Source organism: Pygocentrus nattereri, chromosome 27 (genome assembly GCF_015220715.1).
Source record: "Pygocentrus nattereri isolate fPygNat1 chromosome 27, fPygNat1.pri, whole genome shotgun sequence".
In the NCBI taxonomy this organism is placed as follows: Eukaryota; Metazoa; Chordata; class Actinopteri; order Characiformes; family Serrasalmidae; genus Pygocentrus; species Pygocentrus nattereri.
In genome coordinates, this window is record NC_051237.1 from 23,254,379 (window position 1) to 23,281,841 (window position 27,463).

Below are 27,463 nucleotides of genomic sequence, written 5' to 3' on the forward strand. Positions count from 1 at the left end.
TAAAGACGTGTGAGACTGTGGTTTTATTTACATTTCAGCAATTGAATTATGTGGAATTCAGGAAAAACTAACAAATGGTGGAATTCCCCTTTGACTCCTACAGAGTCTCCGTGAGTGACATCACACCTGCTTCATCCTTCATGTGACAAAATGCAGCTTTTTCCACGTTGCTGTCGTCCTCCATCCTGTAATTAGTCTTCATGCTGATGAGATCACTGACGCCCCCTTGTGTACAGCTCATTGGTCACCTTCTGACTTTTTTAAATAGGTGGAGCTACAGACTGGTATTTAAATCCCAACCCAGTCCATTAACACCACTTAGCTCTACGTGTCACCAAGAAGGCAGGTACCAGGTATTGACATTTATTTTTCTTGTGCATATTTAATATTTCTGTACTGTGCAGTTATGTAAGATAACAGTTTACTTCATTTATTCTTTTATTATTTTCATAAGCAAGAAATCAGAATAGAAAATGGAAATTTTAAAATGAAAGTTTCTTCTAAAAGGTAAAATGAAGCCGTGATGAAAGACAGAAAGGTGCCTGAAAAAGATTCTTACTTCTAGATTTAATAGAAAATAAATGAATAAAACACTGAACTACCGTGGCCTTAATCTCACTCTTATTCACAACTGGATCATATTTTAAAAATCATTTTTACTGTAACCTTTTCAGCCTTTCTGTTATTTTATCGTATAACATTTGAAAAACTGTCATTTATGTACCTCAGACTCACATATATGGAAATTTGTGCATATCATATTTCATATATATCTCACACACACACACACACACACACACACACACACACACACACACACACACAAGGAGGCGACACACTTTAGATTTCCACTCGCCTTCACACCTGTGGAAATGTGACGGGACAATAAACGTGCTTTGATTTGATTTTTGTATTAGCTGTAGAGCTACTTTCCCATTTCTGGACCATGGCTGTGGAGAGAAAGGTGTATGTTCTCTACACTGGAGGAACTTTCGGAATGAAGAAAGATGACAAAGGTAAGTTGGTCATTTATTTAATCTGGAATGTGTTCAAGTCTTTGTCTGAGCGTTTGCAGGAATGTGCGTGAATTCCAGTGGCGGCAAGAATAAACGCCATACTTCAGTACTTTTGCTCAAGGATCTGTACTTTAGTGAAATATTTGCGTTTCACAGTAAAATATCTACATTTTTACTCCAACACTTTCTGTACAAATGTGTGTTTCTCATTACACTGAAATATACACGATATCTCAAATCCAAACAAACCAATCATACAAACTCTATAAAGATCTTTTAAAACAGTCCAGCTGTAACAGCCAGATTCACTCAGTACTTCTGATATTCGAGCACATTTTAAAGCAGACACTGCGCTTCTGTACAGAGAATTTCTACTTTTCCTCGAGTCACGCTATATATTTCACTTCAATTGTGTATTTTGTCCAAAACCGTTCAGTTCATGTTTAAATATCACTATTTCCATATGAAGGGAAGCTCGCTCCACAGACGCTGGATGTCATCAAAGACTTCATCATTCGCCACACCATCCTTTACGAGAGGAAACCAGGAGAATCAGACGAGGATGTCTGGAACCGCATCGTCACCCCGGACGGCCTCATCACGCTATAGTGAGTTAAAACTCATTTTTCATGGTTCTTTATCTCAAAAACATTCTGAAAAATTCCATCTTCTGTTGAAATACATTTACCCTGAGAAAACAAATTAGAGTGAGCAGTGTGAGAGCACTCCGGCTCCTCTTCAGATCCTCCTCCAGGGTTCTTGTGCTGCGACATGATAACCAAAGTTTAATCTACAGCTTTAAACTACTGTGAAATGTGACTGTATAACAGAAACAGCACAGCTTCAGAAATGACTCCCATATAATTCATTCAAATGTCACTGGCAGTGAAATGAACCTTTTATCTCCAAAGTTTTGCACCGTTTCTGTTGGTCCGTTCACCCTGAAACTTTAACATGATGCAGAGGGTAATTAGAGTTTTCAAATCATGCAATGAATAAATGAATAAATAAATACAAAACTATAAAAATGCAAATATAAGGACTGTGTGGTTCTATAATAACCCTAAAGCAATTTGTGGATTAGCTGTAATTTCACTGTGTTTACAGTAACAGCTACCCTGGAATTTCTCACTCATTTTAAGCGTAATTATTTCATAATACTGTGGAATATTTGTGTTGTAATATGATGAACTATTACCCAAAACATCAAAGATCCTCTACCATACTTAACAATGAGGATAAGGTCCTTTTCTACATATCCACCTTTAGTAACCCTTTAATGACAGGCCCTAAGGAACATCCGTTTAGTCAGTATGTAATATTGTGTTAAAACATATAATAGTGACATATGCATTAATAAATGGTCTGATTCATTTAGTGACAGATGAATAATCAACGGTTGTTTTTAAATGTAGAAACCTAATCTAATCTGCCCTCCTGGTGTGTCTTGTCCTCCTGTTTTGCCCCCTCCCTGTGTTCATGTCGGGGTAGTGCTGGGCAGGGCAGTTCTCTACTCTTTGTTGAAGTGCCTATTAAAGTAAAAGAGCATTTGCCTGAACTCGTAACGTCTAGTTCTTCTTCTGCACCGACACTACAACATGTTAACAGCGTGACTAACTGATTGTATACTGATGGCCGATGATGACCGCAGTCTGATGGTACGGGTCAGTCTGGTCAGGCTTGGCTGTCGTTATAGTTCCCCTTACTGTAATGCTCAGAATGCAGCTTGTGCTTGTGTTGTTGTGAATTGTGTTGTGACATGTTTAGAATGCAGTGACATGCAAAACAGTGTCTGCGTAGCTGGACGTTCGTGCAGTTGCGTAACGGAGGTTTCTGGCCTCATGAGTCCAGCTGCACAAGCTAGCAGGCCAGTCATGCATCTGCCAGACATCCTCACAGCAATGAGACACAGGGAGACCTAAAAGAAGGAGTGGAGTGTTGGACTGCACTGGATCAGCTGTTATTGATGAATTACTGAATAATACTGAGCACAGGCCGATACAGTTCAATCCAGAACTCCAGTCCACATCTTCTGGGTTTTCAGCAGCTCGTTGCTGCATGTGATGTAATCCCCGCTCGTTAGACTCTGTGCTGAACTCTGAGTTTGAGTAATTGCTGAACTCTGCTGTCTGTTTTTTGGATTTAGTAGCATAATCATTTGTTATGTTTGTATATGTTATGCAGGTTTTCTCTGTATTGACAGGTCTTGTTTCACTGGTTGGCTTATATTAGTACAATAATTATTTAGTACAGTAATAATTAGTACAGTAATTTAACCCTGTGAGTTGTTTTCCTCCATGTTTTACACTACAGTATAGACACTATTTACGTTTTACCCTTGTTTGTTAACCTACTGATCCATAACACTGTGTATGGTTATGAACGCTGTCTATGGCTTTATCATAACTATGCATAGTTCTAAACATTATGTATGGTTATTAACATTGCATGGTTATAAACTCTATGTATGGTTATAAACACTTTGTATGGTTATTAACACTATGGTTGTGAACACTGTGTGAGGTTGTAAACACTATGCATGGTTGTGAACTCAGTGTATGGATATTAACACTATGGTTATAAGCACTGTGCATGGTTATAAACATTGTACAGTTATGGTTATAAACACTTCATATGGTTATTAATACTATGGTTGTGAACACTGTGTGAGGTTGTAAACATTATGTATGGTTGTGAGCACTGTGTATGGTTATGAACACTATGGTTGTGAGCACTGTGTATGGTCAGGGGCGTCGCCTGGGGTGGGCTTCCGGGGCTTCAGCCCCGAATGATTATCCAGTAGCCCCGAACCTTTTCGCTCAGCTGTACTATTAATGAGGAGGCCAATGCTGCTGTGAGAATAGGAAATCTCTTAACGCCAATCATAGTGCCGCTTCAAGGATAAAGTTCCGCCTTTCAGGAGAAACAGCCAATCAGCTTACTGGTTTTGCGGGCGCGGAGGAGAGCCCACCCCCACCCCCGTGGGGGAGCGCACATGTGCTCTAGCCATTTTTGGCAGCAGGTTGCAGGAAGCTGACGGTGAAAGAAAATGGATATACGGCGTTTTTTCAAGGAGAAAGGTAACGGTAGTTAACTATGTAAACTGTGATGACATTGTTTGTGGAGCTCTGATAGCTGGTTAAAAACACACGTCTCCGAATCAAAACACACAGATCAAACCCACTGTGTGCTTAATAAAATGCAGCTTGTCACTAGTCAGCTTCGGAATTAGTTAGATCCTTTAGTAAAAGCTCACTATCTTTAGGTCACCAACAGTCATTCTGCAGAATTTGTGCACCCTTTGTTAAATTTTAAATCTGTTGAATAAAAAAATATAACTCCATATTATAGTGTTAAACATTATATATCAGGGTAAAAAAAAAAAAAAAAAAAAAAATATATATATATATATATATATATATATATATTATAATTATATTATAATATTATTAATTATATATAAATATATAATTAATTGGGCAGAGCCCCGTGTTACGGCATGGGCTCGTCCACAACCCGCAACATAAGAAGAGGAACACAACACGAAAGGTTAAGTTTAAACCAAAGAATACTTTTATTAATTTAATTTAAAACTATGAACCAATCCAAAAATGCCCTCAATGATCTAATTAGACTAATCAGGCCTAGCTCCGCCCGTGCACTGGCAAACTAGTACCTGAAGGGAGCACAGGGTGTCGTCACACCTCCCACACTACAAAGAGGTTTGTTAAAAAAAAACCTCAAAGAGAAAAAAACAATTCACTTGTGGTCCCATCAAACACACCACATCTTCCTCCAGCCTGGCGCCTAGGAGAAAGAATGACGGGTGCAAAACAGAAATAAAATTAAGACAAAAAAAAGACAAAAGCTCTAGACAAGGCATCAGCGACGATGTTATCCTTGCCTCTGATATGCTGAATCTTGAGCGGATAGTGTTGAAGAATTAAACTCCAACGCATTATGCGTTGATTCTGGTTCCTCATTCGGTCAATAAAGACCAACGGGTTGTGATCAGTATATACAGTTATTGGAGTTGAAGAAGACCCCAAATAAACTTCAAAATGTTGAATGGCAAGAATTAATGTAAGTGCCTCTCGTTCGACAGTAGAGTAGGCCTGCTGGTGACGGTTAAATTTTTTAGAATAGTAGCATACTGGATGCTCTACACTATTCAAATCACACTGTAACAAAACAGCACCAGCACCACACTCACTGGCATCCACAGCGAGACAGAAGGGCTTGTCAAAGTCTGGTGCTTGCAACACAGGAGAGGTAGCTAAGAGGAGCTTTGCATTATCAAATGCTTCCTGACAGCTACTAGACCACTGGAACTGGACCTTAGGACTGAGAAGATTAGTTAGGGGCGCAGTAACAGAAGCAAAATTTTTACAGAACGCCCTGTAGTAGCCAGCCATTCCCAGGAACCTCCGGAGCTCCCGGCGGGTTCCTGGCACGGGAAAGTTACAAACGGCCTCAACCTTCGCTTCTACAGGCCGAACTTGTCCACCCCCAACCACCTTACCAAGATAGGTAACCCTGTCCTTCAGGTACACGTTTGTGAGTTAACACATATTTATCTGCCAGAACAGCAGCCTCGTCTAAATCTTTTACCTCCTGCTCATTTAGATAAACAGCAACAGACTCAGGGAAACAGTTCATAAAGTCCTCCAGTAGAACAAGCTGCTTTAACTCCTCCCTGGACACTACTTTCTGTGCTGTACACCACCTGTCGAACAGGCACTGTTTCTCTCTAGCGAACTCGACAAAAGTCTGCAGATCAGGTTTCCTAAGGTTCCTGAACCTCTGGCGATAAGCCTCAGGCACCAGTTCATATGCATGTAATATTGTCGCTTTAACTACATCGTATTGCTTACCCTGGTCACTACTCAGAGCAGAGAAAACCTCCTGAGCCTTGCCACTGATCACACACTGTAACATAAGAGGCCACATTTCCTTTGGCCAGTCTAACGTGGTTGCCACTCTCTCAAAGTGCGCAAAATATTGATCTATATCTTTTTCTGAAAAAGGTGGAACGAGGCGGATGTTTTTACTGACATCAAAGACAGGAGAAGCTATGGGCACTACGGGAGGTGATGCATTGAGAGGAGACTCAGCTCGCTTTATTGCGACTTCAAGCTCAAGCTTTTTAATGGCCAACTCATGTTCTCGACGTTCACGTTCACGTTCGAACTCGACACGTTCACGCTCCTGTTCACGCTCTAAGCGTTTGAGCTCTAACTGCTGTTCAAGTTTTCGAAGCTCTAAGTCCCTCTCAATCTCAAGTTCTTTTACCTTCAGCTCTCTAACTTCCTTCTCTGTCTTCCATTTCTCCAGTTCAAAACGGCTTTTTGAGGTCTGCTGCTGAATTGCAGCCACCACCTCAGAAGAAGCTACAGTTTCTTTTAACACACCTGTCTGGACCAGATAGTTTTTAATGGCCAGAAAGAGAGTTTCCTTTAGTTTTCCCTCCTGAGCTGTAATTAATAACTCAAAATGCTCAGCCACCTTCCAAAGCTGATCTTTAGTTAAACGTGACAAACACTCCTCAGAAGGACTAGCAAAAAACTCTTCAGGAGTTGCCATAATTCAACAATGAAGATAACACGCTCAACAAAAGTCCAGCTAACACAACCCACACTAAAAATACACGCTGTAGCTAAGCGCTAAGCTACCTATCCCCCTAATAGGCGCCCACTCCACATAAAAGCTACTAGTGTGACTACTCAATAAACCAAGACTACTGAGGCACACCAAAAAAACTAACCAAATAAATAAATGTATATAGGCACAAAACAAAGGCTATAATGATTCACCCCAGCATACAATATGCAATCAAACACCAGCACTAGGCTACAACCCTAATACACAAAACAGCTGGTGACACTACTCCCCTCCCCGAATACAAACCTAGGCCTGCTATGAACACTTCAAATTCAAGCATTCATTCACTACAGTTTACTACAGGCCAAGTTACAAAGGCTTAACGCACAGTTGCAACCAAAAATTGCCTCTACAACAAAATACAGAGTTTAAATAGCCTAAACGTTCGCTTGTGTAACCGAAAACACTAAAGTTTAGCTATGCAAAATAACCAAACGCGCGAATTGAGGAAAAAAAAAAGTCAATGCGTTATTAACAAATGAAGCGGAAAGCTGCTACTACAGCGAACGCTAAACATCACCAACTACACAAAACACTCCACTCACCTACTCAAAGGTGGATCCCAAATACGTCACGTACATCCAGTCGAAGCCTTGGTTGGCAGCCATTGAAAGTTCCCCGCAGTTCTCCGGTGTCCTGAACAGCTAGCCTAGCTAGTCTTCCAGGGCTTGCTGGCCTCGGGGCGGCTGGTTAACGCTGAACTCGTTGCAGTAACTGCACGAAGCGTGCCCCAGACAGGAGTACAAAACTCCGGACCAGGATTACCCCTCAAAACAACAAACTAAAATAAGAAAGTAAAAAAACAAACAGTGCTCCAATAGAAGGGAAACCCCAGCTGAAGCACTCTGCCTGAATCCTGACCAGAGACTAACCTTAGCTGCACAGCCAACAGAATTAAGCTCACCTGGATGCACGTGAGTCTATGGTCCCATTTCACCACCTGTTTAGAGATCCCGGACGAGCCCCCAATTATGTTACGGCATGGGCTCGTCCACACCCCGCAACATAAGAAGAGGAACACAACACGAAAGGTTAAGTTTAAACCAAAGAATACTTTTATTAATTTAATTTAAAACTATGAACCAATCCAAAAATGTCTAGGGTATGAATGCAGTGTTAGTCGTGAATGAGTGGATGTATGTTTGTGTCAGTAGATGATATATGTAGAGGCAAAAGTAAAGAAGAGAGCGAGGAGGGGGGGGGGGGGGGGGGGGAGACGGATAAATCAAAGAGCCTAAAAAAAGAAAATAAACCGTGCCTACACAAAGAAAGAAGGTGCCTCTCTAGAGGGACAGATCCACCACCTTTTAAGCTATACCTCTTCCCAGGTGCCCTAAATGATCTAATTAGACTAATCAGGCCTAGCTCCGCCCGTGCACTGGCAAACTAGTACCTGAAGGGAGCACAGGGGGTCGTCACACCCGGATCTTTACATACCCAGGCAACGCCCCTGTGTATGGTTATTTATATTATGGTTGTGAACACTGCGTATGGTTATGAACACTATGGTTGTGAACACTGCGTATGGTTATGAACACTATGGTTGTGAACACTGTGTATGGTTATGATCATCGTTCAAACACACCTGGTGTATACTTGTAATTTTAAAGTATGTACCAGAAAATTACATACAGGTACTACATACTTACCTGTTAAATCAAGTCAAGTCAAGAGGCTTTTATTGTCATTCCATCTATGTACAAGTACACAGTGGAGAGAAATTACGTTCCTCCAGGAACATCACGGAGCAACAAGGAACAAACAGTATAAAGTGCGAACGTGTAGACATCGTGTGCAAACAAAAAATTAAACTAGAATCAATAAATACGATAAATTAAACAGACATTAGACACAGTAAACAGACAGGACAGTGCAGCACCGACACAGCACTTATTCTGGACATGAGGTCGTGGAATAAGGTGCAGAGATATTAACATGCTGTGATCTGTGAGTCACGCAGTCAGTGGCAAGTGGCTATGGAGTTGGTGTTGAGGGACCAGGTCAGGTTCTCTGTGATGTGGACATGAGGAACTTGATGCTCCTGACGATTTCCACAGCAGAGCCAGTAATGTTCAGTGGGGGGCATTGTCTATTGAGCGGTTGGGGCGATATGCAAATTGCAGTGGGTCCAGTGAAGGAGGAAGCTGGTCTTTAATGTGCCTTATAACAAGCCTTATGAAGCACTTCATGATGATGGGAGTGAGTGTAACGGGACAGTAGTCATTGCGGCAGGACACTGGAGATCGCACCGTACATCAGCAGTGGACAAACACAGTACCTGTTCACTTGGAGGAGGTGTGGTTTTCCCCACCGTCGTGCTGTTCTGTGCCTCAAACTGAGCACAGAAGTTGTTAAGCATGTCTAGAAGGGAGGCATCTTATATACTTATTATACTTATAGTTGGTGATGACCTGGATGCCCTGCCACATGCGCCATGTGTTAGCAGTGTTTTGAAAATGATCATGGATTTTCTTTGAGCAGGCACGCTTAGCCTCTTTGATGGCCCAGGAGAGCTTGGCTCTTGAAACCTTGAGGCTTGCTTTGTCCCTTGTCTTGAAAGCCTTGTTGCGGGTTCTCAGCAGCATGTGCACCTCTGCAGTCATCCATGGTTTCTGGTTGGGGTAATTTGTGCCAGGTTTGGAGACAGTAACATCATCAACATCATCATCATTAACAATGCACTTGCTGATGTAGCCAGTCACTCATTCTGTGTACTCCTCCAGGTTGATGGAGTCACCAGTAGTTGCTGCTACTCTGAACATTTCCCAGTCAGTGTGCTCAAAACAGTCCTGAAGAGCAAAGATAGCTCCTGGCAGCCAGGATCTCACTTGCTTCTGGTCTGGTTTGGCATGTCTGATGAGCGGTCTGTTGAGATGGTTTGAACATGTGTTGAGGAGGAATAGTGGATATATTGGGCAAAGAATGTTGGAGATGGAGCTGCCGAGTAGAAGGAGAAGAGGTAGACCTCAGAGAAGGTTTATGGATGTAGTGAAGGTGGACATGGAGATGGTTGGTGTGAAAGTAGAGGAGGTAATGGATAGGGCAAGATGGAGGTAGATGATCCGCTGTGGCGACCACAAAAGGGAGCAGCCGAAAGAAGAAGAAGAAGAAGAAGAAGAAGAAGAAGGAGTGTTGATGTAAACACACAGGCCTCCACCTCAAGTCTCACTGCACAGCTCAGCGTCTCTGTCCGCACGGAAGCACAACAGGCCGTTAAGCTGAATGGCTGAGTCTGGAGTGGAGCTCGTCCTCCACGTCTCCGTAAAAACAAAAACACAGGACTCTCTGAACTCACGCTGGGTAGCCTGCTGAATCCAGAGGTAGTCCAGTTTATTCTCTAAGGAACAAATGTTGGAGAGAAGGAGCGATGGAACGGTTGGTCGTGTGGGGTTTGCCATTAGCCTAGCATGCACACCGGCTCGCGCATCACTTTCAGCCAGCAGGCTCACGCACCGCTGGGGACCGTAGCAGGCCTAGCTACGCAGCTCTTCCACAGTTTGCTTGGAAGCAGAGAGTGTGGCTGATTTCTCAGCTGTAGCAGGCTCTGGCGTTGGTAGATGATGGTGCTGCTTAAAACAGTCATGATATCTAGTTTTGGTCGGGATACACGACAGACAGTAAACAAAAATAGCAAAAAAGCACCGAAGTGGCTGTTGCAGCAACTCGCCGCGCCGCCGGAAGTGGAAAAAAAAATACCAGGTACTGTAGTGTACTTTCATTTAAGATCACCATGTTCCCTTGTTTTTCTTAGTCACCAGTTGGCTGAAGACGATCCTAAAGCCAAAAGTCAAAAGTATAAAGTTCTCTACAGAATGGACAGCCTACCAACGCCGATTGACTCCTCAAATGTGACCCCTAAAGACTGGAGTGACATGGCTGAAAGAATTAAGGTAAAATACAAGAAATTATCGTCTGCTGTTCTGAATGAACTTTACTCATGTTGTCACTTATAATTTTTTCTCTTTTACTCCTTTTCTTTCTCTCTTTTTTATCACTGCCATTTATAGGAACACATGTGCGTGTACGATGGGTTTGTTATTATCCATGGAACAGACACGATGGCCTACACCTCCTCTGCTCTGTCCTTTATTTTGGGGAAAATCTACAAGCCTGTGATCGTGACTGGAGCTCAGGTCACATTTCCTGCACATTTACCAATTGATTTGTCATTTAAATCATTTTACACTTTTTATCATGCAAATAACTGCATAGTTGGGCAAAAATAAGGGAAGTACACGCAACCACAACAACAACGTTTCATCAGATTTGATTCATGACAAAATATCTCTTCTACACTGATCTGGCAGGGATTGAAAGTTTACAATCTGAACATTCCACTTGTTTTAGGGAGCTACAAGCCAGAAATTACTGCTATAATATTACAACCCCATTTCTGAAAAAGTTGGGACGCTGTGCAAAATGTAAACAAAAACAAAATGCAATGATGTGCAAATCAGTTAAACCCTATATTTAATTGAAAATAGTACAAAGACAACAAATCAAATATTGACACTGAGAAATTTTATTGTTTTAAGCCCATTTTGAATTTGATGCCAACAACACATTCCAAAAAAGTTGGGACGGAGCAGCACAAGGCTGGTAAAGTTGTGAATGCTAAAAAAAACACCTGGTGGTTGATTGGCAGCAGGTCAGTAACATTGGGTATAAAGAGCATCTAAGAGAGGCGGAGTCTTTCAGAAGTGAAGGTGAGGAGGGTTCACCACTCTGTGAAAGACTGCACCATCAAATAGAGCAACAATTCAAGAAGAACGTTTCTCAAAGTAAAACAGGAAAGAACTTCTGCTTTTCATCGTCTACGGTACATAATATCGTTAAAATTGAGTGTTGTTAAAGAAAAAGTGATGAAACACAGTGGTAAACAGGACCCCGTCCCAACTTTTTTGGAACATGTTGTTGGCACCAAATTCAAATTAGGCATATTTAAAAAAAAAAAAACAATAACATTTCTCAGTTTAATCATCTGATATGTCATCTTTGTAGCATTTTCCTCTAAGAATATGCTTTACATGATTTGCATTTTATTACATCCTATTTTTATTTACATTCTGCACAGTGTCCCAACTTTTTTGGAAATGGGGTTGTAACATAGTCAGGAACAAATAACTTTGGGCCCTCAGGCAGCACTGCATTAAAAACAGACATGATTCTGTAGAGGAAATCACTGCATGGGCTCAGAAACACTTCTGAAAACCACTGTCTGTGAAAACAGTTCATCACTGCATCCACAAATGCTGTTAAACTCTAAAACACAAAGAAGAAACCAAATATAAACAGGACCCAGAAATGCTGCCACCTTCTCTGGGCCTGAGCTTATTTAAAATAGATTGATATTTACATGTTTTAGCAAAATATGCTGCCGTCCAGACGATGTCTTTTTCAGGGAAGGCCTTGATTATTTCAGCAAGACAATGTCAAACCACATTCTGCATGTATTACAGCAGCATTGCTCCATATTAAAAGAGTCCAGATGCTAACCTGACCTGCCTGCAGTCCAGACCAGTCACCACTGTGAACATTTGATACATTATGAAATGAAAAATATGACAAATGAGGCCCTGAAACTGATGAGCAGCTGAAATCCTGTATCAAACAAGAACAGAAAACGTTTCACTTTCAGAGCTACAGCAGCGTCTCCTCAGTTCCCAAACACTCACAGAGTGTTGTTAAAGAAGAGGTGATGAAACACAGCGGTAAACAGGACCTGTCCCAACTTTTTTGGAACATGTTGTTGTCACTAAATTAAAAAAAAACATTTCTCAGTTTAATCATCTGATATGTCATCTTTGTAGCATTTTCCTCTAAGAATATGCTTTACATGATTTGCATTTTATTACATCCTACTTTTATTTACATTCTGCACAGTGTCCCAACTTTTTTGGAAATGGGGTTGTACATAGTCAGGAACAAATAAGAAAGTACACACAACAACCACGACAAAAACGATTGATCAAATTTGATTCATGACAAAATATCTTTACCTTTATCTGCACGTTCCTCTTGTTTTAGGGAGTTATGAGCCAGAAATAACTGATATAGAATTGTGATTCCACCTCCTCTTCCCCTGCATTTGTAGATGCCCATCTTCCATCCTCGAACTGACGGTCTGGATAACTTTGTTGGTTCGATGCTCATGGCTGGGTACTTTTGTGACAGAGAGATGCTGCATCAGGTCGGCTGAAAAACTGTTTGTTTTATATTACATTCTGTTTGAACTATGCATTCATATTATTATGCGTCTATACATAAAGATCCTTTAATAACTGCTCCAGCATAATATTTCTCTTTATTTTTTATTGTTAGTTCTGTCATTTCTTCAAAGTCAACGTTTAGCCATGTTTTTTTTCTGAGGGACAAAAGCACATAGTAAATATCAATGTTTGATGCAACAACAGAAACTGAAGGTGTAATTTAAGTACACACCATCATTGTGAAGCAGCACATTCGAATCTACACAGTATCCACAGTTTTGATCTCCTCTGTCTACTTCCAGGTGATGCTTTATGATCTGAACAAACTGTACCAGGGCAACCGAGTGGTGAAGTTTGACTGTGATTCCTTCAGTGTGTTTGACAGTCCTGATGTGTTCCCGATCGCCAGCCTGGAAACTACCATCAAACGTAAATGACAAGCAGCTTTACTGCTTTCCAGACCTCAGTTACACTTTAATGATGAGTCTTGAGACATTTCATCATGTACGGATTAAGACTCTCATCAGTAAAAACTAAATATATGTTTATATGAATGTATTATGGTGCAGTGCTGTATGTACACAGGTGGAAAACTAATTAATCTCTTTACTTCTTCAGTATATAAACATAAGATGGTGGAGCCCATATTCCCTCCCTCCTTAAAGAGCAAAGCATTCACACGGACAGAAACACCACAAGTCAGGATCCTGAGATTTTTCCCTGGAATCACAGAAAATTATGTAAGTTGAATATAATTCAGACACAGCCTTAGAAAATGAATAGCCTTCTACCCCTTTACTGAAATCTGTTCAATTATCTTTGTAAAATAAAGCTGGCAGCTTAATCTACAGAACCCAAGTATAACGGTGGTATTTGCCATGGTCAGTCCTGAGATAGTACCAGTGGTGAAGTCCACTAACAATGAGTGTATTAACATTACCATAATAACTTCAATCAATCTGTCATCCTTTATTTAATCTCGGGGGGAACTGAAGGAGACTTCACTGACAATTTAGTCAAGCACTGTACAAAAAAACAAGGGATTAAAGAGTAAATATACACTGACCAGCCATAATTATGAGTACCTCCTTATTTCTACACTCATTGGTCGTTTTATCAGCTCCACTTGCTCTATATATTAGGGGTGGGAATCTCTAGGCACCTCACGATTCAGAGGCTGTGATGCGATTATCAGTCAATTATCGGTGCATCTTTTTTTCTATACAGGATTTCTATTATCTCACTGTGTGAGGACTTGGTACTTTTAAAGTAAAATATTTGTAATGATCCATAATGAATTTACTTCCAATATCTTTTATTAACAAAACAAATGAAGTGATGTGGTGAGTGAACTGGAAGACTCTCATTCACTGCTCTTGTTTGGAGCACAGGGGGCACTGCTGCTGCTCATCTGTGAGAAAATGCGCTGTTACAGTGAAATAAGATCGAGTGGTAATGGATGTCCACGCAGATGTTACAGCTATTCTACCAGTTTTCTTCAGTGATTTCACAACTTCAGTTCTGGTCTCATTGTGGGGGCAGGGACGGTGTTGCTATGTCAGTAAAATATCTTTGAGACAGGTCGCTGCTCTCAAAGACTGAGAACAGATGCAAATCCTTGGCAATAAAAGTTGTGATAGAGTTTGTAATTCGTTTCATTCTTTCATTCTTTCTGAGTTGGGCAGAAACTCTGAAATCGCTGCGGCTTTCTTCCTGCCCTGTCACGACTCCACAGCTGAATTAGATTAGTAGGTAATAATAAAATAATCCTCCTTTACAGTAAAATAAAGCTCTGCATTTTAACAGTAAATGCTCTTAAATGCTGGAGTTAATGTAGATCTGCTGATTCACCCTTTAACCCTGAAGATCAGCGCAGACTGCTGGTCAACACAGTCTCATCTAGCTAGCAGCTACGAAACGGCAAAGAGAGAGATTTAGGACGAACATCAATAATTTGGAGATGAATGGACTTATTAGTGTTTATAGTCACTCCAACTGGTTTCTTTATATATTTAATCTGCAATGAGAAACTCCACCACCAAAAAGTCACAAGGCTGAAGTTGGTTTCTCATTCACCAGCTTTAGTTTTTTTTTTTTCTTTTCAAATTTTCCTGTTCCACCTTAAATGGCGCAGTAGTTACATTCTGGCCCCTCAGGCACCGTTTAAGTTGGAACAAGAAAATTTGAAGCTGGCGAACAAGAAGCAACTTCCTAAAAAGTAAAATGCTGAGAGACATTTTACAAGAAACTGATCTACTTTTGAGGAAAGGTTTCCTGCTGGAGATGCGAAAAAAGCACCGCTCAGCTTCAGCTGAAAGCAGAGCAGAGTGAGTTTGTGTTTTTGTTTATATATTTTTAGCCTATACTAGAATATCAGCACATACTGAGACAAGTTTACAGCCAAGATGGTAAAATGGACTCAAAATGTTGTGTCTCCAAAGGTGGTTTGATTTTTGCTGAAAGGTCGAAATAACTCTTGTTAACATTTGGGTTGCGACCCCTGCACTAGTTTTTAATGACGTTTGCCACCACGGAAATGAATTTTTGACATTTTGACAATTCAGAATCATCCACATCCACATTGTCATGCATCTAAGAATCAATCCCCCCAATATAGGTGCACTTTTGTCCACTCGCTGTCCACTTTATTAGACAGCAAGTGGACAATTTTTGGTTGGATATTTTTGGTTAGTGGACTGTTCTCAGTCCAGCAGTGACACTGAGGTGTTTAAAAACTCCAGCAGCACTGCTGTGTCTGATCCACTCGGACCAGCACAACACACGCTAACACACCACCACATCAGTGTCACTGCAGACACAAAGACAATAATAGTGGTGTTAAAGTGGTAAAATGATAAAAAGAATAATTGAATATTGAAGTTAAATGTTTTTCAGCAGTTCAGATACACTAAATCTGTATTTACCAAATGTGCATTTATTGTGTTTTTTGCCTGCTGTCCAGGTCCGTGGCATTCTGGTCGGAGCTGATGGTGTCATCCTGGAGACGTACGGAAGTGGGAACGTTCCAGATGTTGCCTGGCTAAAGGAATGTCTGACTGAAGCTGATAAGAGAGGTGTTCTGATGTTGAACTGTACTCAGGTGTATCGAGGCACCGTCTTACCCATCTACGCTACATTTGAGGTACCACTCAACACAGTCCCCCACAGCAAGGGAAGGGTTTTACCATCAGAAACCTTTTTAGTTTCTGCTGTTGTTTGAGCTTCAGTCCCTCCTTCCATCTTTCAGTGTGTTGCTCTCTTCACAAACTTAAATGCCACAGGTTCTTCAATTACGCAGTACTTCACAGGAGTTAGTGCTCTACAGTGAGGTACTGGCACTGGTGAGCTGGTCATCAACTCAAGGCTGAAGGCTGAGTAGATCAGGACAGCAGCACCAGTATCTCACACTACAGAACCATCTCCAGGGTATTATGGCATTATTACACCTGTACCACATCAAAAATGCACTGATTTTAATTAATTTAAATGTTTGCATTTTTTCATGTGGAACTACACACACACACACACACACACACACACACACACACACACACACACACACATATATATATATATATATATATATATATATATATATATATATATATGTATATATATATATATAGGAACCAATGAGGAATTGATGTAAAAGCGATGCATTGTATAAAGCAAAAACATATTTCCAAAAGTATTCACTCCCCCCATCCAAATAATTGAATTCAGGTATTTCAATCACTTCCATGGCCACAGGTGTATAAAGCCAAGCCCCTAGGCCTGCAGACTGCTTCTACAGACATTAGTGAAAGAATGGGTCGCTCTCAGAAGCTCAGTGAATTCCAGCGTGGTACCGTGATCAGACGCCACCTGTGCAACAAGTCCAGTTGTGAAATTTCCTCACTACTAAATATTCCACAGTCAACTGTCAGTGGTATTATAACAAAGTGGAAGTGATTGTGAACGACAGCAACTCAGCCGCGAAGTGGTAGGAGACGTAAAATGACAGAGCGGTCAGCGGATGCTGAGGGGCATAGTGCGCAGAGGTCACCAACTTTCTGCAGAGTCGACAGGAGACAGGAGACAGGAAGAGGAAGAGACAGGAAGACGCTATGCTGTAGTAACGCAGACTTCAACGCGAACCTCGGCAATATTGAGCAAGGCAGCAAGTCAGTAATCTATAAACCACATGGATTAGTTTTCTTAGCCAACATAGTTATAAAACAAAGCTATAAAATTTATATTAATAAACTACTCACTACCGGAAGTACACTGGAGGACGGTGAAGAAGATCTGGACAGTCTGCAAGCTTACATCGACGAGTGTTTCGACCGAGTCGTAATGGGAAAACCAACCAACACTCCGTCCAGCAACAAAGGAGCTCCATCCACCAAGAGGAGTCGCCCAGAAGATTCACCAGGGGCTTCTTCTCAGTCCAGCGAAGTGGCGGACATTTTGGAGTCCATCGATAAGAAGCTGTCCAGTTTCGACGCTCGCCTCTCCATTTTGGAAATTCTTCACAAGGAGTTTCAGGCTCTCCGGGAGTCGGTAGAGTTCAGCCAACAGCAGGTGGAAGCACTCGCTGTGGAGAACGCCGCTCTCAGAGAGTCGGTGAATTCCCTCACCAAGGGAATGACCCGGCTCTCGGAGGAGAATAAAAAAATCAGGGAAACCGTCACCGAGCTCCAGGCCCGCAGCATGAGGGACAACCTCGTGTTTTCGGGTCTACCGGAGAAATCGGAGGAAAACCCGGAAACGACAGTGAAAGAGTTCTTGCAATCCTACCTGAAGCTCCCGGAGGACACCGTTAAAACCATCAATTTCGATCGTGTTCACCGTATAGGAGCTAAGCGACCCGGGGCACACAGACCCAGACCAATCATAGCCAAATTCGAACGTTTCAAGCAGAAAGAGCTGGTGAAGAGCCGCGGACGGGAGCTGAGAGGAACGGACTTCAGCGTCAACGATCAGTTTCCTAAAGAGATCCTGGAGCGACGCAAAATCCTGTTCCCTCTCCGGAAAAAACATATTCAAGAAGGTTCACGAGCTGTCATTGCGGTGGACAAACTCTATATAAACGGACAGCTCTATCGCGACCAGGAAACCACGCCATGGCTATACTGATCAGGTGACCTGTGTATACAAACGCCTTTTTTCTCTATCTTCTTTGTTTTGTTTTTTTTCTTTTTTTACATGTCTATATATAACAATTAATGCCGGTTTAGACAGCATAGTGGACTTTATGTTAAGTAATTATTATTATTATTATTTTATTTTTATTTTATTTTTATTTTTTTTCTTTCTTTTTTTTTTTTTTTTTTCTTCCCCTCATTCTTTTGCTATATTTGTCACTTTGGAGCACCCTTTCCTTTTCTTTTCTTTCTGCATCCAACATGTTTGCTACACAACACACACAATGCTATACAGGACACACAACATGCAGTGTACACTCACATACACATCCACACACACACACATCTTCAGTGAGCACGCAACACTTTCTCGATTAATTTCAATATGAGCACACTGAGGTTTGTTTCATGGAATGTGCGTGGAGTTGGTTCAAGGGAGAAGAAGGTGAAAATTCTTAACCGATTAAACGACTTACAGGCTGACATTGTGTTCCTACAGGAGACACATGTGTCCAGAACATCTGCACACACACTCTCCTCTTCACAGTTTCCTCATATGTACTCAGCCTGTTACAACTCTAAACAAAGAGGTGTAGCTATATTAATTAACAAAAGGATAAACCTCTATTAGAAACACGATATCAGACCCCGAAGGCAGATTTATAATACTTAATCTATCTATTCAGAATATAGATTTATGTATTGCCAGTATATATGGACCAAATGTTGATGATCCCTCCTTCTTTCATACCTTCTTCACCTCACTTGCTGATCACTCTGATACCACACTTGTAATAGGAGGGGACTTCAACCTGGTACTTAATGCAGAGATTGACAGGCTTAGTACAGCAGTGAGTCAAAGAAACTGGCAGTCTGCAGACATTCTTAAACAATACATGAAGGATTTTGGTCTTTGCGATGCTTGGCGCTCACATCACCCCACTCTGAGAGATTATAGTTTTTTCTCACAAGTACATCACTCCCACTCCCGCCTGGATTACTTTTTAGTCAGTAGCTCCATGATGACAGAAATCACAGACACTCAGATACATCCTATCACTATTAGTGATCACGCACCTGTATCTGTGTCTCTGACACAGAAACGAGTTACACCACCAACTAGGAACTGGAGATTTAATACATCATTACTTAAAGAACAAGATTTCATTAATTATTTTAAACTATATATACTTAGAACAAAATAATCTGCCGGAAATATCGCCATGTGTTCTATGGGAAGCAGGAAAGGCAGTAATGCGGGGTAAAATAATTTCTTACTGCGCACATAAGAAAAATAAAGAAAAAACACTTATATTAGAATTGGAACAGAAAATTAAATCTTTAGAAAATGCCTATGCTGCATCACCACAAGAAAATATAATTAACAGCCTGAGGAAACTTAAATTGGAATTAAATGAAATACTTGATAAGAAGACACAATTTATGTTGCAGAGGTTGCGTCTGGAAAACTTTGAACATGGAAATAAATCAGGAAAATTCCTGGCCAATCAGTTAAAACTGAATAAAGAAAAAACAGCTATTCACTCTATTAAAGACTCGGTCGGTAATATTACTCATGACCCACAACAAATAAATAACTTTCTGCAGAGTCAATCTCTACAGACCTCCAAACTTCATGTGGCCTTCAGATCAGCTCAAGAACAGCGTAGAGAGCTTCATGGAATGGGTTTCCATGGCCGAGCAGCTGCATCTAAGCCTTACATCACCAAGGGCAGTGCAAAGCGTGGAATGCAGTGGTGTAATGGACTCTAGAGCAGTGGAGATGTGTTCTCTGCAGTGACCAATCACACTTCTCCATCTGCCAATCTGATGGATGATTCTGGGTTTGGTGGTTGCCAGGAGACGGTACTTGTCTGACTGCATTGTGCCGAGTGTAAAGTTTGGTGGAGGGGGGATTATGATGTGGGGTTGTTTTCCAGAAGTTGGGCTCGGCCCCTTAGTTCCAGTGAAAGGAACTCTTAATTCTTCAGCACAAAGAGAATTTGGACAATTTCATGCTCCCAACTTTTTTGGGAACAGTTTGGGGACGACCCCTTCCTATTCCAACATGACTGCACACCAGTGCACAAAGCAGGTCCATAAAGACATGAATGAGCCAGTTTGGTGTGGAAGAACTTGACTGGCCTGCACAGAGTCCTACCCTCAACCAATAGAACACCTTTGGGATGAATTGGAGTGGAGACTGTTAGCCAGGCCTTCTCGTCCAACATCAGTGGCTGACCTCACAAATGTGCTTCTGGAAGAACGGTCAAAAATTTCCATAAACACATTCCTAACCCTTGTGGAAAGCCTTCCCAGAAGAGTTGAAGCTGTTATAGCTGCAAAGGGTAGGCCGACATCATATTAAATACTATGGATTAAGAATGGGATGTCACTCAAGTTCATATGTTTGTGAAGCCAGATGACTAAATACTTTTGGCAGTATAGTGTATACACATGTGGAACCGATGTAACCAATGTTCGTGCCAAAAGTGAGTGAACTGAAAGGAAAATGGGTTGATGTAACCTGTGCAATACATAAAAATATATGTTATTCGTGTGGAACTGATGCATAAATATGAACTAAGTCAGTGCACGTTTCATACCAATGATTCATTATTGATGTTTATTATTAGGTTTTGAGACAAATATAACAAAAACTGCTTAACAAGGGAAATTAATTTACATTTCTCATAGAAAAATCGCTCTGATCCAGAAAATAAACTCCTTAAAAAATTAATCACAACACAACACTTCTGGTGCCGGTCCCAAGCCTGGATAAATGGTGATGTTTGCATGAGGAAGGGCATCCGGTGTAAAACTTGTGTCAAAACTATCATGAGGATCACAAATATGAGTGCCACACCGGATCGGTCAAGGCCCAGATTAACAACGACCGCCTACGGTGCTGTTGACCAGCAGGGTGCCGACGGAAATTGGACTACTGTAGGTCAAAGACCATCAAAGAGGAGAGGATGAAGGCGGGTTAGAAGGAAAAAAGAGAGAAGGAAAGGCAGGAGTGTGGAGGTTAGAGTAGGGACTCTGAACATAGGGACAATGACTAGTAAAGGCAGAGAGCTTGCAGACATGATGGAGAGAAGGAAGGTAGATATTCTGTGTGTCCAGGAGACCAGATGTAAAGGAAGCAAGGCCAGGAACATTGGAGGTGGATTCAAACTGTTCATGGTGTAGAGAGGAAGAGAAATGGAGTAGGGATAATCCCAAAGGAACAGCTCGGGAAAAGTGTTCTGGATGTAAAGAGAGTGTCAGACGGGATCATGAGCCTGAAGTTGGAGGTTGATTGTGTAATTTTGAATGTGGTCAGTTCATATGCACCACAGGTTGGTTGTCAGTTAGAGGAGAAAGAGGAATTTTGGAGTAAGATGTATGAAGTGGTAGATGGTGTCCCTAGAGAGGAGAGATTAGTGATTGGTGCAGACTTCAATGGACATGTTGGTGAAGGGAACAGAGGGGATGAAGAGGTGCTGGGTATGTATGGTGTGAAAGACAGAAATGTGGAAGGTCAGATGGTTGTAGATTTTGCAAAGAGAATGGAAATGGCTGTGGTGAACACGTATTTTCAGAAGAGTGAAGAACACAGGGTGACATACAAGAGTGGAGGGAGGTGCACACAGGTGGATTATATCCTTAGCAGGAGATGCCACCTAAAGGAGATTGGAGATTGTAAAGTGGTACCAGGGGAAAGTGTAGCAAGGCAGCATAGGGTGGTTGTCTGTAGAATGAGATTAGAAACAAAGAAGAGGAAGAGAGTGAAGACAGACCCAAAGATTAGATGGTGGAAGCTGAAGGAGGAGGATGGTTGCAGGCAGTTCAGGGAAAAAGTGCAACAGGCCCTTGGGGGCAGTGAGGAGCTACCTGAGGACTGGGAAACAACAGCTAAGGTGGTGAGAGAAACTGGCAAGAATGTGTTGGGTGTTTCGTCTGGTCAGAGGAAAGAAGACAAGGAAAGTTGGTGGTGGAATGAGGAAGTCAAGGAGAGTATTCAGAAGAAGGCAGCTAAGAAAAAGTGGGATAACTAGAGAGATGAAGGAAGTAGGCAGGAGTACTGTGAGGCTAGTTGCATAGCGAAAAGAATGGTGCAAAAGGCAAAGGCTCAGGCCTATGATGAGCTGTATGAGAGGCTGGACAGTAAAGGAGTAAAGGACTTGTATTGTTTGGCTAAACAGAGAGACAGAGTTGGAAAGGATGTATAGCAGGTTAGGCTGATAAAGGATAGAGAGGGAAATGTACTAGTGAGTGAACAGAGAGTGTTGAGTAGATGGAAGGAGTACTTTGAAGAACTAATGAATGAGGAAAACGAGAGAGAGAGGAGGACAATGGGGGGAGAGATACTAGATCAGGAAGTGCAGAGAATTAGTAAGGTGGAAGTGAGGGCAGTTTTAAAAAGGATGAAGAATGGAAAGGCAGTTGGTCCAGATGACATACCTGTGGAGGTATGGAGATGTTTAGGAGAGAAGGCAGTGGACCTTTTAACCAGGTTGTTTACCAAAATCCTGGAGAGTGAGAGGATGCCTGATGAGTGGAGAAGCAGTGTATTGGTCCCCATTTTTAAGAACAAGGGTGATGTGCAGAGCTGCAGTAACTACAGAGGTATAAAGTTGATGAGCCACACCATGAAGGTATGGGAAAGAGTTGTTGAAGCAAGGCTAAGGCGAGAGGTTCAGATCAGTGAGCAGCAGTTTGGTTTCATGCCCAGAAAGAGTACCACAGATGCAATTTTTGTATTGAGAATGTTGGTAGAGAAGTACAGAGAAGGTCAGAAGGAGCTCCATTGTGTCTTTGTGGATCTAGAGAAGGCATATGATAGGGTGCCAAGAGAAGAACTGTGGTACTGTATGAGGAAGTCAGGTGTAGCTGAAAAGTATGGTAGGGTGGTGCAGGACATGTATGAGGATAGTGAGACAGTGGTAAGGTGTGCAGTTGGAGTGACAAATGGTTTCAAGGTGAAGGTAGGGTTACATCAGGGATCAGCTTTGAGCCCCCTCTTGTTTGCAATGGTGAAGGAAAGGTTGACAGATGAGGTCAGGCAGGAGGCTCCATGGACCATGATGTTTGCAGATGACATTGTAATCTGTGGTGAGAGTAGAGAGCAGGTGGAAGAGAATCTGGGGAGGTGGAGGAGAGGAATGAAGGTCAGTAGAGACAAGACGGAATACATGTGTGTGAATGAGAGGGAGGCAGGTGGAAAGGTGAAGATGCAAGGAGTAGAGGTCGTAAAGGTGGATGACTTCAAATATCTTGGGTCAACCATCCAGAGCAATGGACAGTGTAGAAAAGAGGTGAAGAAGAGGGTGCAGGCAGGATGGAGTGGGTGGAGACGGGTGTCAGGGCTGATGTGTGACAGAAGGATAGCAGCAAGAATGAAAGGGAAGGTTTACAAGACAGTAATGCATCCTGCTATGATGTATGGTTTGGAGACTGTGGCTCTGTCTAAAAGACAGAAGGCTGAGCTGGAGGTGGCGGAGATGGAGATGCTGAGATTTTCGTTGGGAGTGACAAGGATGGACAAGATTAGAAATGAGCAGATGAGAGGGACAGTGAAGGTAGAGCAGTTTGGAGATAAAGCCAGAGAGGCCAGGTTGAGATGGTTTGGACATGTGTTGAGGAGGAATAGTGGATATATTGGTCAAAGAATGTTGGAGATGGAGAAGGAGAAGAGGTTGACCTCAGAAGGTTTATGGATGTAGTGAAGGTGGACATGGAGATGTTTGGTGTAAAAGTAGAGGAGGCAGTGGATAGGGCAAGATGGAGGCAGATGATCCGCTGTGGCGACCCCAAAAGGGAGCAGCCGAATGAAGAAAAAGATGAAATGGATAGTCCTGGTCCTAAAATCTGATTGGCTAAGCCACAGTCAAAGCTGTGGTAAAGTATACTAAGCCAAGATACCACTCTTATGACCACCTCAATACAACTGACCTGAACTTAATAATCTTTGATTCTCATGCTGTTCATACTGTCTACTGAGTATATCAATGAAGTAAGAACCCGGTTCTTTTAAAATTGAGGGGCTGGAGGCTTATGTTCTTAACTAGAACCAGGCTGGTCAGCAAGCTAACAGGCTAAAAGATAGCAAACACATTAAACAGCTCCATCATTAACATCACAGGCTTGAGTTAAAGCACTTATATTCTGATTTACTGTAAAACTGCAGAAATACATCTCAATAAAGCTCTTTCTTCTCTGGCTCTCAACGAAGGCAGTCGCACTTTCTCCCTCTCCTCTCCCTTATCTCTCCTGCTTCGCTTCTACGGTTGTGTATAGTCTACTGTCTTTACTTGAGAGACTCTCTCGCTGTTCTTCAAACTAAGGAAAATGGATTTGATCAAATGGTCTCTCAACGTAATTGACACCATCTTCTCGACAAGAAGTCTGGGTTCGGGGGAACCAGCCTGTCCTGCCGGAACATTTGCAGCTGGCTACACGATGGACATGTGGGAGAGATGGCAAGTCGTGTGCCTGTGCCTCTTTCCATGGAGGATATTAAGGACATCTACCTATTTGGAACCACGAGTACAGGTGTTTTGCTGATTGGATTAGCATTGCCCTGGTTTATCGTGAGATTCGAGGAATGAGGACAGCGGTCCAAGGCCCCTTAAAGCTGCCTGACATGATTGACGTGGTGGGCAGAGCTGTCTGCACTCAGTGTGACCATAAACCGCAACATGGATAACATCGTGGAGAAGCTAGCGGCTTTGCAAAGGAAAATGGATTGATTGGGAGATCAAAATGGACTAGGTAAGTAGTCGTGTAAAAATACGACTACTCACCCCAAGCCCAAACAATCCCGGTCTTAATCTGCTTTCGGCTCCCCGTATCAACAGTTCCTCTGGAAAGGACACTGCAGTGAGACGCTCTTTTATCCCTTCCTGCATTTCTCCGGCTGATTGTTGACTCTGCCTGGGACCGATCAAGGTTATGACACTCTGCGGACTGAGGCTGGACCTAGACTGGGATGCCAGGCGAATCGCCTTCTCCAGGCCCTCCAATACCCCCCACTCCCCTTCCCCACGCCTTCGCCTCTGAATCCCAAATCACTGTTCCTTAGCTGTGTTTTGCTCTGTTTGGCTGCAGGATGCAGTATTTAAACTCCTAGCAGGGAGCCTACCAGGGAGCCGTTTGAGATTCAGCCCAGAGTGAGGGGAGGGGCGACGCTGGATTGGTGCTGAATTAGACTCGCGGTGGTGATTTGGTGACCAGAATGTACTTATAAAGCAAAGGTTCTGCATAAAACAGTGCAGCGTTATCAAATGTTCATTATACAGCAAAAATAATACCATACACTAAATTTTATCATATTTTTTGTTTTATAAAAGCAATAAGCCAGTTATTAATATCTGTAGTCCTGCCTGTAAGCATGATGTATTCACTGTGTTCACTGACCACTGTGGCCTTGTTTCTTTGTGTCCCCGATTTTGATGAAGGCACATGTTATTCCTGGATATGACATCACTCCTGAGGCAGCAATGACCAAGATGATCTGGGTGCTGAACTCAGACTTTAACCCAGAGACAAAACGCAAGGTGTGTCTGAGCTTCTACTGGAATGAGTTTAGTGCTGCTCTATCACCGCCTGTATATTAAAGTTTTCATTAAAGCAGTGTTTGTTCAGAGGAGTTACTGATGGCTGAAGAAGCTGAAACTCACAGCCAACATAAGATCTAGAACAAAAAAAGCTAAAAGATAGAAGGAAAATGTAAAGGTGGCTTTATAAATGAATCTTTTTGTGCATTTTAATGTGTTTCAGATACTGAAGCACAGTTTGTATGGGGAATCATGTGCCCCTTCCTACTGCCCGGTGAGTTAGAGAGATTTTCTTTGTTACTGGAATCGATTCTGGATTATATTCCAGTTCTTACTTAAGACCTTTCTCTCCACTTTTTTCAGCCGAATGTGGAACCTGGACAAAAGGGAGAGAGAGAACAGACACCGGAATAAAATCAACATGATTGGTCATTAAAACAAGAAAAAAGATCAAGAAAAGTAAACAGTCTAAACCAATCATCAAAGTCTAATTGTTCTCTAATGTTCTAATCAAATAAACTGATTCATTGCCTCCATTCACTGCCTCATGGTGTTTTGATTTGACTTAAACTAGAATTATTTCTTTTGTCTCATTTTACAATAAGCAGCAGAAAGAAAAACTACTAAAGTTGACTAATGGCATTCAGCAGTTGGATACACTCTGTGACCTTTCCCCTGATCTAGACACTCTTAAGAAAAGAACAGCCCTGCAATCAGAATTTAATTTGCTATCCACTCATCATGCAGAAGAAATGCTTCTTCTGAAATTTACCTATAACCAAGTAGGAAATTATTTCAGCCATTCAAGCTATGCAGAGTGGCAAGACCTCTGGCCTGGACGGCTTCCCTACGGAATTCTTTAAAAATTTTTCCAATGAACTTGCTCCTGCACTTTTGGAAATGTTTAATGATTCTTTAGAACAAGATGTACTCCCTACTACCCTACATCAAGCAACTATTTCACTGATTTTGAAGAAAGATAAGGACCCTCTTGACTGCGGTGCATTCCGCCCTATCAGTCTCTTAAACGTAGACATTAAAATCTTATCAAAAGTTCTTGCCAAACGGCTTGAGACCGTTTTAGGAGGTATAATTTGGGCAGTTGTGGGCTGGAGGTTAGGGAATTGGCCCTGTAACCGGAAGGTTGCCGGTTCGATCCCCAGCACGACAGTCCATGACTGAGGTGTCCTTGAGCAAGACACCTAACCCCCAATTGCTCCCCGGGCACCGTGGATAGGGCTGCCCACCGCTCTGGAGTGTGTGCTCACTGCCCCCTAGTGTGTGTGTATTCACTAGTGTGTATGTGGTGTTTCACTTCATGAATGGGTTAAACGCGGAGGTGGAATTTCCCTTGTTGTGGGATTAAAAAAGTATCACTTAACTTAACTTAATAATACATACTGATCAAACAGGTTTTGCTAGCCATAGACTATCCTTCTTTAATATAAGAAGAGTTATGAATATCCTCTACACTTCAGCTCCATCTCCGCCTTCAGAAATTTTACTTTTGCTAGACACTGAAAACGCTTTTGAATCGTGTGGAATGGAATTATGTCTTTTACACACTGCATACATTTGGTTTTGGTCCTGTATACATATCATGGATTAAACATTTGTATACATCTCTTTTAGCAGCAGTTTGTACCAATGGGCTCTGCTCAGGTTTCTTCCCTCTTCATAGACACGGGTACGCATCAGGGGGACCACCTTTCACCTTTAATCTTCGCAATCGCAATAGATCCTTTAGCAATTGCTATACATACAGACCCTGGAATTCGAGGAATTAGTCATGGAGGACTTGAACATAAAATTTCTCTTTATGCGGATGATGTGGTTTTATAAATCTGTAACCAGAGGCTTCCTTGCCACAGGTTCTTCGCGTCATTGATGGTTACAGTTCATTTTCTGGA

The 27,463-nt window shown here is 42.0% G+C and overlaps 1 protein-coding gene across 1 annotated transcript; it reads left to right on the forward strand.

Annotated features, from left to right (window-relative positions):
• Nucleotides 1–333: 333 nt before the first annotated feature.
• LOC119262555 (L-asparaginase 1-like) lies at nucleotides 334–26,081 on the forward strand. The gene is made up of 12 exons (XM_037535305.1): nucleotides 334–353; nucleotides 918–1,016; nucleotides 1,486–1,624; nucleotides 10,429–10,567; nucleotides 10,685–10,810; nucleotides 12,772–12,867; nucleotides 13,189–13,315; nucleotides 13,505–13,626; nucleotides 15,849–16,028; nucleotides 25,455–25,553; nucleotides 25,777–25,827; nucleotides 25,917–26,081. The coding sequence occupies exons 2-12, from the start codon at nucleotides 947–949 to the stop codon at nucleotides 25,965–25,967; spliced, it is 1,200 nt and encodes a 399-aa protein (XP_037391202.1). The 5' UTR covers nucleotides 334–353; nucleotides 918–946; the 3' UTR covers nucleotides 25,968–26,081.
• Nucleotides 26,082–27,463: the final 1,382 nt, after the last annotated feature.